The sequence below is a fragment of the Aquarana catesbeiana genome, linkage group LG10, assembly GCF_042186555.1.
Source record: "Aquarana catesbeiana isolate 2022-GZ linkage group LG10, ASM4218655v1, whole genome shotgun sequence".
In the NCBI taxonomy this organism is placed as follows: domain Eukaryota; kingdom Metazoa; phylum Chordata; class Amphibia; order Anura; family Ranidae; genus Aquarana; species Aquarana catesbeiana.
The window spans coordinates 230146929-230157546 of NC_133333.1; the positions used below are offsets into that span (position 1 = coordinate 230146929).

A 10618-nucleotide genomic window follows, 5' to 3' on the forward strand; every position below is an offset into this window, starting at 1 on the left:
TATCCTCCATATATGAAAGCATAAGATGAGCAAGGAGCTGAGAGAGAGAGAAAGAGAGGAAGGGTAAGGAGAGTATAAGGGGTCAGAGGGCTATTTGTAAAGAAACAGTCACTTTGCTCTACATCTGTTCTGATCATTTAGACTCCATTCACACTTGTGCGACTTCAAAATTGTGTGATTTCCACTGCAACTTTACAGCATGACTTGATGCCACTTTGGACAACTGTGACTTTGCTGCTACTTTGGCTTTGGCCATATGACTGCGTGTGCTCTACAAAGTCACACACACATGTATATGATTCAAGTGTGACTTCCATGCAACTTTTGAAGGTTTACATTGAAGACTATGGCCCTCATGTTGCATGAAAGTCTGACCAAAGTAGTACAGGAACTACTTTAAAGTCACTGTGATGGGCCCGGAGGTTTGCAGCTTGGTGGGTGAGTCTGTTTATCGAGGTTCAACTGACTGTTTCCTATGTCTAATATAACATCTATTTTCCGGGATATCCGCCTATTGTCTCATAATGTTCAAGGTTTTGGATCCCCTGCTAAATGGATTAAAGCCTTTGTACATTATCGCTCTCTGGGGGCAGACATCGTCGCCCTCCAGGAGACACACTTTCCCTCCCTATTTACCCCTCGTTATCTCCATAAAGACTATCCCATTTGCTACTATGCCAATGTGTCAGAAAAGAAAAGGGGAGTGGCCCTCAGTTTCTCTCTACGTGTATCTTTCATTGAAACCAAAGTTATTAGAGATATGGATGGGCGTTATCTTCTTGTCAAAGGTCATCTAGGGGAATCATTGGTTACCTTCCTAATTTATTACGCTCCCAACACAAATTAAACTGCATTTTTTCATTCCCTCCTACTGTCCATGGCTCATGAGTTTGAAGGCGCAGTGACTCTAATCTAGCTTTAGACTCTCTTAAAGATAAATCACATGCCGTGGGGCTTCGTCCCCCGCCTAAACAGAGCAATAAGTTTGCACAATTGCTTTATCATTATGACTTAGTGGATGTTTGGAGGGAAATCAATCCTACCGCTAGAGATTACTCTCATTACTCAAGAGCACATGGACACTACTCCCGGATTGATCGCGTGTTTTTCCTCTCTGGACTGCTACCTAAATTGAAATCCGCTATGATACTATCCACCCCCTGGTCGGATCATGATCCAATTTTGGTTCAGATCTCAGACCTCACCAGTAGAACAGCAAACCCTCATTGGAGGTTGAATGAATCCTTCCTTGATGACGAATCCCATTGTCTTGAGATTGCTACTCATTTGCAAACCTACTTTGATATTAATAACCCAGAAGATACATCCACTGCTATCAGTTGGGTTGCACACAAAGCCTCTATTCGGGGAGCTTTTATTCAATTATCCTCCAGACTCAAAAAAGCTCACGTTAAATTGATCTCTTCCAAGACCAGGGAGTTTGAAACCTTATCTAAACAACACAAACGCTCTCCATCTCCTAACTTGTTTACTAAATTGGAACAATCTCGCTTAGAACTTAATATATGTCTCACTATTAGTGCTGAGAAACAATTAAGGTGGATGAATCATACATTTTTCACCTGGCGGATCCGTCCGGGTTCTTTATTAGCACGTAAGCTTACCCCTAGACACTCTCACCGGGGACTCCCCAAAATAAGACTGTCAGGAGGTCATCTTTCTCAAGACCCCCAAAAAAATCTTCGGGAATTCCATGATTTTTATGCTGACCTATACAGTAATCCTAGAAACACGGACCCTTTATCTGTTAGGGAATTCTTGGGGAACCTACCTCTCTTACCCATCACGGATGATCATAAAGACCTTATGCACCAACCTTTTACAGGCGAAGAGATTTGTGCTGCTATTAAATAACTGTCACTCCACAAATATCCTGGCCCAGATGGTCTCCCTAACTTATACTATAAAACATTTTCTGGTCAATTGGTTCCACATATGGTCCTATACTTTAACTCCTTGCGGGATGGAGGTACGGTCCCACTAGATGAAAATAAAGCATATATTAGTGTTATCCCTAAACCCAACAAGGACTCTACTGACATTCGTAATTATCGCCCAATTTCATTAATAAATTGCGACTTAAAGATTCTTACGAAAGTCTTGGCTTCTCGCCTTAACATTTTTTTTAGAACACTACATTCATAAAGAGCAATCTGGATTTATAACAGGGCGTCAGACCCTAGACGAAATTCGTAGATCCATAACCCTAATCTCAGCAGTAGGATCTAACTGGGACGCTCCACTCACCCGGGAACTCTTGCTCCTTTCATTGGATCTTAACAAGGCCTTTGATAGCCTAAATTTGGATTATCTCTTCATTACCCTTGAAACCCTAGGATTTGGCTCTACATTTATTTCCTTACTAAAAACGTTATATTGTTCTCCAATAGCCCAAGTTTCTATTAGAGGTCATAAATCACCATTATTCCCTGTCCAGCGAGGTACGAGACAGGGATGCCCACTCTCCCCTCTACTATTTGCATTAGAAATAGAACCCCTAGCTATGGCAATCCACTCCCACCCTAATATTCATGGTATTCATTGTGGCCAACAGGAACACAAATGTGCATTGTTTGCCAATGATGTTCTCATGTATATTACCAAGCCATCATGTATATTACCAAGCCCCAAGTAACTTTACCCAACTTGCTATCCCTCCTAGATCATTTCTCACTTTCCGGCCTATGTCTGAATTCCCAAAAAACAGTCGCTTTCAACATATCACTACCCCCTGATGAGGTACAGACTCTCCAAAATAAATTTAGCTTTAAATGGAATCTTCGTTCTCTTCCGTACCAAGAAATTCAATTGACTTCATCTATAGAAACCATATATCGGGCAAATTATCCCCCATTATTTAAAAGACTCAAGAAGGATCTTCGTTGTTGGGCAGACTACTCCCTTTCATGGTTTGGAAGAGTCAATTACATACAAATGACATGGTTACCTAGACTCCTTTACTACTTTAGGACTTTACCAGTGGCAGTCCCGAGGGGAGACATACAGCGTCTACAGGCTGAGGTTTTGCGGTTCATATGGGGTAATACCAGACCTTGGATACAAAGGTGTACGCTTTACACACCAAAACCTATGGGGGGGCTTGGTCTCCCTAACCTGCAGGCATATTACCAATCGGCTCAAATAGCCCAATTAGCCTACACCACAGCTAAAGGTTCGGTCCCTCTTTGGGTTTCTATAGAAGCACTTGCCTGTCATCCGCTGGCTATAGTGTCATTAATGTGGCTTCCTAACCGTCGATGCCCACCTATACTATGCCCCACCTTATCACAGTCCCTAGCAATATGGGATAGAATGCACAACCGCAGTCCCTTATCATCCCCTCACACACCACTAGCTCCCATTTTCTGCAATCCGGAGTTTCCACCTGGTTTGACCCCACAAGTGTTTCAGTGGTGGCTCAATAAAGGGCTACTGAGAATTGGAGACTTTCTGAACGGGGATCAATTACACACGATACAATATTTTAAAGATGAGTTTGTAATGCCCCCTAGTGAAATATTTCGGTATAACCAAATTGCATTGTTTGCCAGATCTAAACTTAACCAAGTAGTGGGCCCCTTTATGCTTACAACACTTGAATTAACTTGTCAAGCCAGAGGCTTTCAAAGGGGTCAGATTTCTGCGATATATACTTCCCTCACTGAACCAGATTCAAAACTTGCTTATATGGTACAATGGGAAAAAGATTTGAATCTAACTTTTGACCTCATTGAATGGCAGGATCTTGCTTATCAGCTATCCAAAGTTTCAAACAATACTACTCTGATAGAGGCTAACTACAAAACGCTTCTACGTTGGTACTTGGTACCCACCAGAGTAGCTAAAATGCATCCTTCCACTTCACCAAACTGTTTCCGACGCTGTGGTCAGTTGGGGACGATGTACCATATTTGGTGGCAGTGCCCCCTCGTAACCAGGTTTTGGATTCAAATTTTCAACTTGATCAATTCAATGATGGGGATAAACATTCGCAGATCTCCTGAAGCTGCCCTTTTTCATAAACTGCCAGATGAAACACCCAAACAATCAGTAAAACTGATTACATATATATTACTGGCGGCAAGAATTACAATTGCAAGACATTGGAGACAGTCAGTGATCCCTCTTGACCAGGTTAAGAATAAACTTAATTGGATTATGATCAATGATAAACTCACTCACATTCTCAGTAATAAAGTCAAGAAATTTAATAGGATATGGGACCCATGGATTGACTATATTTCTACTCCATAGCGAACTCCAGGATGACCCTCTCCCTCCCCACTTCACTTTTCCTCTTTCGTTTCTTCCTTTCTTCCCTCCTCTTCTCTCTTTCTTTTTGTTCTGTTCCCCTTTTTTCCTTTCTTTTTCTTATTCTCACATCTCACAAATTCTGATACAATACAGATGATCTCATATATGATCCTCTATGACTATGAGACCTGGGATTGTCTCAAAGACCATGTCCGGGACCTCCCAGGACTCTGGGTCTGTGCCATTCCCTTCCACAGGAATTGTCCAGCTCTTGAGAGGCTATGGTTAAATTCCACCGATATTTGGATGTTTACTGCATTTTTTATGTTATGTTACCATAATAGGTGGTGTATAGGTCATATGAATCTATCTTAATTATTTTTGTATTGGAATATACTGCTTTGATGATTTAACATTAATCTGCCTATGTGACTGGCTATTTTGTACTTTGCTACCTCCTTTTTCAATAAAACATTGAAATATAAAGTCACTGTGACTTTAAGGCCTCATTCACACAGTGTGTTAAAAAAAACAAGCTGCAAAGCCAGTACCGACACCAGAAAAAACGCACTTTTAGAAGCGTTTTGCATTGGCGTTAATGCCCCTTTAGCCGTGTTTAGCTGCATTTAGCTGTGTTAGCATTTAGCAGTGTTTCTCTCCCCTCTTCTATTTTCCACTCCCAAATCCAATTACTACAGCTTAAAAACGCTTGACGCAGCCTAACACTGTATACAGCATTAATATGCATTTAGCCACATCAGGCATTTTTACAGCTGTAACACTGCTGCTCAAGAATGCGCTGGCCCTGGGGTTTTTTGCAGCTTGAAAATGCCTATGCCACTATAAGCTCCTAAAAGCCTATGTGGACACATAGAATAACATGGAGAGATGTTTTTAATCTGTAAAAAAAAAATGCCTGACGCTCCTTAAATTGGAAGGTAAAAAGTCCTGAGTCTTAATTCGCACAAATATGAACAGTACTTACCGGAAAACATGGGGTGCAACTTGTCATGTGACTTTGGGATTCAAAGTTGCATGACAAGTCATACAAGTGTAAACTGGGCCTCTAAAGATAGAAAACACGTATGATAATGTTTGTGAATTGACTTTTTGTAAACAAATACATAAAAAGTGATAATATAATGACTAAGCGTGACATATTCACCAAATAAAACAGTCATAAGAAATAAATTATCATTTGTTATTGTCTCATCATAATGTGGTACCAGTTTATGATTTTGTTTTACAATAATCTTCTTTGGATCAGGCTGCCACTGTTGACCTTTCCACCTCAAGTTGGAGTTCTCCATCCTTTAATTGTGCAATTGGATGGAGTAAATGGACAGAGGCTTAATCTGGAAGTTGTTATTTGCCTCCCATGGAAATGGCACCCAAGACAGCTTTTCACAATAAAATGTTTTTTAACACCCACTGGAGAAGTTTATAAAAATTATTTCTAGAACCCAACCTTGATTGGTACTGATCTAAACCCTTATCATGGTCTTGCTTACTCCAGGAACATTAATTACCCAAAAGTAGACTTCATTCAACCAATTACAGGGGGTCCCCGGGTTACAAACAAGTTAGGGACTGTAGGTGTGTTCTTAAGTTGAATCTGTTTGTAAGTCGGAACAGGTACATTTTTTAAGTGTAGCTCCAGCCAAAAAAACTATTTTTAAGCTTTTTGGATAGCATAGGGAAGGGTTAACACCCCTGTAACATTTGTTTTGCTGTGGGTGCCCCTGTTCAGAAGATTTCACCTCACTTTCTGTCCCAATGACAATTGGATTTTGAAAATTTTGGGTTGTTGTGGAAACAAACCTTGGTGATAAAGCATCAGTTGAGGTACCTTTTCCCCATAATAGCTCTTACAGGAGTGAATTTCCCTTCCTAGGGGTAGATTTCCTCTCACTTCCTGTTGTCTCCCTCTGTTTGTAAGTAGGAGTCATTTGTAAGTCGAATGTTTGTAACTAGGGGACCCCATGTATACTAAATCAGAGGGCGGTTGGTTGCTCCAGAGGACACCCAATTTTTTTGCGTTGATCTTTGTTATTTATTTACAACTTAAATTTAATTTCATGTACCTCAGTGTTATACAATAACAATCAAATCAACTTCAATTTCAGTTTGTAACACAACAAAATGTGGAAGAGCCCATAGTGAGGTATATAATTTTTTCTATAGAAACAGCTTGATTTTTGAGTAAGAAATAAAGTATTCCCCCTCTACCAGCAATAGGAAGCTGTGAGGTCAGAGCTATGGGGACTGCTGCTTATGTGAGTGATACTCTAATGCCTTGTACACATGATCGGACATTCCGACAACAAAACTGTGGATTTTTTTCCGACGAATGTTGGCTCAAACTTGTCTTGCCTACACACGGTCACACAAATGTTGTTGGAAATTCTGATTGGCAAGAACGCGGTGACGTACAACACGTACGACGAGCTGAGAAAAATGAAGATCAAAAGCCAGTGCGGCTCTTCTGCTTGATTCCGAGCATGCGTGGACTTTTGTGCATCGGAATTGTGTACACACGCTCGGAATTTCCGACAACAAAGTTTGTTGTCAGAAAATTTGAGAACCTGCTCTCTAACATTTGTTGTCGGTAATTCCAACAGCAAACGTCCGATGGAGCATACACATGGTCGGATTTTCTGACAACAAGCTCACATCAAACATTTCCCGTCGGAAAATCCGACAGTGTTTACGAGGCATTAGATTTATTAACAACGTTAGTCTTTTTTGTTGAAAATATTAATGTATGCTGTACATACCAGTGCTGAGCTGATAGTGAACCATCGCCATTGGAAATTGTAAAGCATCCTCTGCAAAGACCATGTCCTCCTTATTAGAGAAATACATATCAAGATAACCTCTGGAATCCATTCCATGTACATGATAGAGTTTATGTGTTGTAGAATCCATCGTCCTGCAATGCTGAACTTCACCTCTTTGATTTCTGCTTTCAACTAAGCTTTATTGTTTGAGTTCTATTTATATTCTTAAGGTTGTTACATTTTATTGTAATATAATCATAAATATATTTACAAAGCAGTCATGTGGATGTTACTGACTGAGCTATGATTGCCATCTGAGTTTGCAAAGGTTTAACCACTTCAAGACCAGGCTTTTTTTTACATTTGTTGTTTTCAAGTAAAAATCTAGCTAGAAAATTACTTAGAACACCCAAATATTATACAGTGGGGAAAAGAATTATTTGATTCCCTGCAGATTTTGTAAGTTTGCTCACTTACATAGAAATGAAGGGTCTATAATTTTTTTTATCATAGGTGTGTTTTAAATGATAGAGACAGAATATCAACCAAAAATCCAGAAAAAACACATAAAACAAATGCTATAAATTGAGTTGCAGTTCAGTGAGTAAAATAAGTATTTGATCCCCATGCGAAATACAACTTAGTACTTGGTGGAGAAAACCTTGTTGTCAAGCACAGAGGTAAGACGTTTCTTGTAATTGGTCACCAGGATTCAGTGTTGCCACCCCCCCACCCCCCACCCCCCGAAGTGCAATTTACTGGCAGGATGCCAAAATTTACAAACAACACCAATTTTTTTTTTTTACTGGCAAAAATCATGGAATTTACTGACAGAGCCAAATTTTACACTGGCACTGCAAAAGTACCTAAAATGACACTTTTCAGTGCTAAACAGTGCAGAGATCAGTATTTACACTATAAACATGTAGCGAGTGCTATTAGTAATGTATTTAAGTTAAACAAATAACACAGAGTTCCTCTTATTGTGTTAATGCACTGTGTTTCTATTTCTTGTTTTTGTTCTTGACATACACAATAAAAAGTATTTTAAAATTAAAAACAAAAAAACACAAAGTTCCTCTTTACATCAGAGTTTGCAGGATTCCCCCTTACAGTGCAAGGGAATTCTGACATAAATGGGAAATCTGCAGATCATGATCTAAAGGGGAACTCTGATGTAAAGGGGGGGGGGCTCTGGTCACCAGAGAACACCTTTTATCAGAGTCCACTGCATTATCCTTTACATCCGAGTTCCCACTTACATTAGGGTCTGCAGCATTGCCTTTTATATAAGAGTTCCCCTTTACATCAGGTTTTGCAGAATTCCCCCTGCAGACTGATGTAAAGGGGAACACCTGGAACTCTGACGTGGGGGGCACTCTGGTGACCAGAGTCCACCTTCTGCAGAGTGAATAAACTAACGTAAGGGGGGTTACTGATATAGGGGGGCACCTTTAAATTAGAGCCCCCTTACATTATTGTATGCACTGCCCCCTTACACCAGTGAACCCCCTCAGACTGGCCTGACAGCAATGTCACTGACCTCCTCTCAGGTGCACCGTGCAGGGCTCAGTCAGTCAGCTCCAGCTTGGTGGCTCTGGTTTTATCCTATATTTATCCTATTTATCCTATAGTCTTTTCTCCACAGTTCACACTCCTGTAATCCCCATCCCGGCGGCATTCTAACTTTCAATGCCTCTCCAGACTCCCCCTCAGAGACTGCAGATATGATACAAGACAGGAGATGGTCAGAGATTGCAGACATGAAACAGGAGATTGTTAGCGGCTGCAGACATAGTGCAGAGGTGGTCAGAGGCTACAGACATGGTACAGAGATGGTCAGAGATTGCAGACATGATACAGAGGTGGTCAGAGGATGCAAATAGGATACAGAGAAGGTGGTCAGAGGATGTAGACATGGTACAGAGGTGGTCAGAGGATGCGGACATGAATGATACAGAGGTGGTCAAAGGATGTGGACATGAATGATACAGAGGTGGTCTGTGGATGTGCACATGGTACAGAGGTGGTCAGAGATGAAAATGCATTCATTTTCATTTTTCCTGATGAAATCCAGTATCCGTGCATTAACCATGCACCTAGCAAGTGGTAACACCTCCGGAGAGGTTATGTTTTCCTGTTCAGAATCACATTTAAAACCTTGCTTGATAAACTATTTTAGGTGCATTTCTTTCTCCTGAATTTCCTCTCTGAATAAAATATTAAATGGGTATTACAAGGAAAGTTTCCAAAATTCTGCAAGTGAAGAATGTAAATTTTGGTTCTGCAATGAATTTATCAGCAAAATCTACAAGTTATATTGAGAATTGATTGTAAAGTCTCATTTTTTTCTATTTAAAAACCAAACATGTCATACTTACCTCTTCTGTGCATGAAAAGAGGGGGGCGAGAGGCTAACCTAGGTTATCAAAACAGTGCCACATCCAATATACAGGATAAATATAAAGAGAGGTTCCCCTAAGCGGACTTTAAAGGCACTTAGTATTTGTCTTAAGTAGAAATATATCGTAATGTACAACCATATAATAATAAACAAATTAAATTTACTACATTAAAAAAGTATATTAACGAAACATTAACATATCTAGGTAGTTCATTTATATCATCATACAAAATGAATACATGAAAAAGAGAGAACTCTCCTCACACCCAACGTGTTTCAGGATATAGTTTAGTCCTTCTTCAGGGGTGCAGAAAAAGAGAGGAGAGGAGTTCATCTAAGATCATCTAATATAATTGAGATATATGGTCAATGGATTATCATAACATGTGAAGGCATAATGCTACATGCTTAAGATAATATAATCACAACACTTACATAGTATTGGATGGTGAGGTAGTTGTTACATTGTTTCGTTAGAATGCATTAAGATAAAAAAACCCTTCTGATTTACAGCTCCTTTAAGGGCCGCACACACCGGCCGCATGTCAGGTGGCATAGACCGATTCAATAGAAATTGGCTGACATTCAGCCCTTTCATTCAAGGGGTATGACCGAAAAAGGTCTCCTGATCGCCACCGCAATGGCTTGGAGTGCTGACCAGTGTGTTCTGGCAGGGGTCCCTGTCAGAACACAATAGCTCAGCCGGGGAAATCGCTAACATCGGATAGTTAGGAAAGCAGCTCCTCCCAAGTTCTTTTTTTTTTTTGTTCAGCCTGCAAAAAAAAAAACTGTTATGCCGCATACACACGATCGGATTTTCTGACAACAAATGTTTGATGGGAGCTTCTTGTCAGAAATTCCGACAACAAAAATTTGAGAGGTGGTTCTCAAATTTTCCGACAACAAAATCCGTTGTCGGAAATTCCGAGCGTGTGTAGACAATTCCGACGCACCAAATTCTATGCATGCTCTGAATCAAGTAGGAAACAGAAGCACTTGGTCTGGTAAAACTAGCGTTCGTAATGGAGTTAGTACATTCGTCACGCTGCAAATTTAATAATCTTTTAATGCAGCACATTATCTTCTTCTTTATAATGCTAGAATAATGAAGTCGTTCTGCTGCTGATATTCACACAGAGTTCTCACAAACTGATTTCTT

At 40.2% G+C, this 10618-nt stretch overlaps 1 protein-coding gene across 1 annotated transcript in view; it reads right to left on the reverse strand.

Annotated features, from left to right (window-relative positions):
* LOC141111260 (indolethylamine N-methyltransferase-like) overlaps positions 1 to 7203 on the reverse strand; it is a 73766-nt gene extending 66563 nt beyond the window's left edge. Inside the window, exon 1 of the mRNA XM_073603404.1 lies at positions 7053 to 7203. Within this exon, the coding sequence (XP_073459505.1) occupies positions 7053 to 7203 (151 nt within the window). The remainder of the gene's footprint in view (positions 1 to 7052) is intronic.
* Positions 7204 to 10618: the final 3415 nt, after the last annotated feature.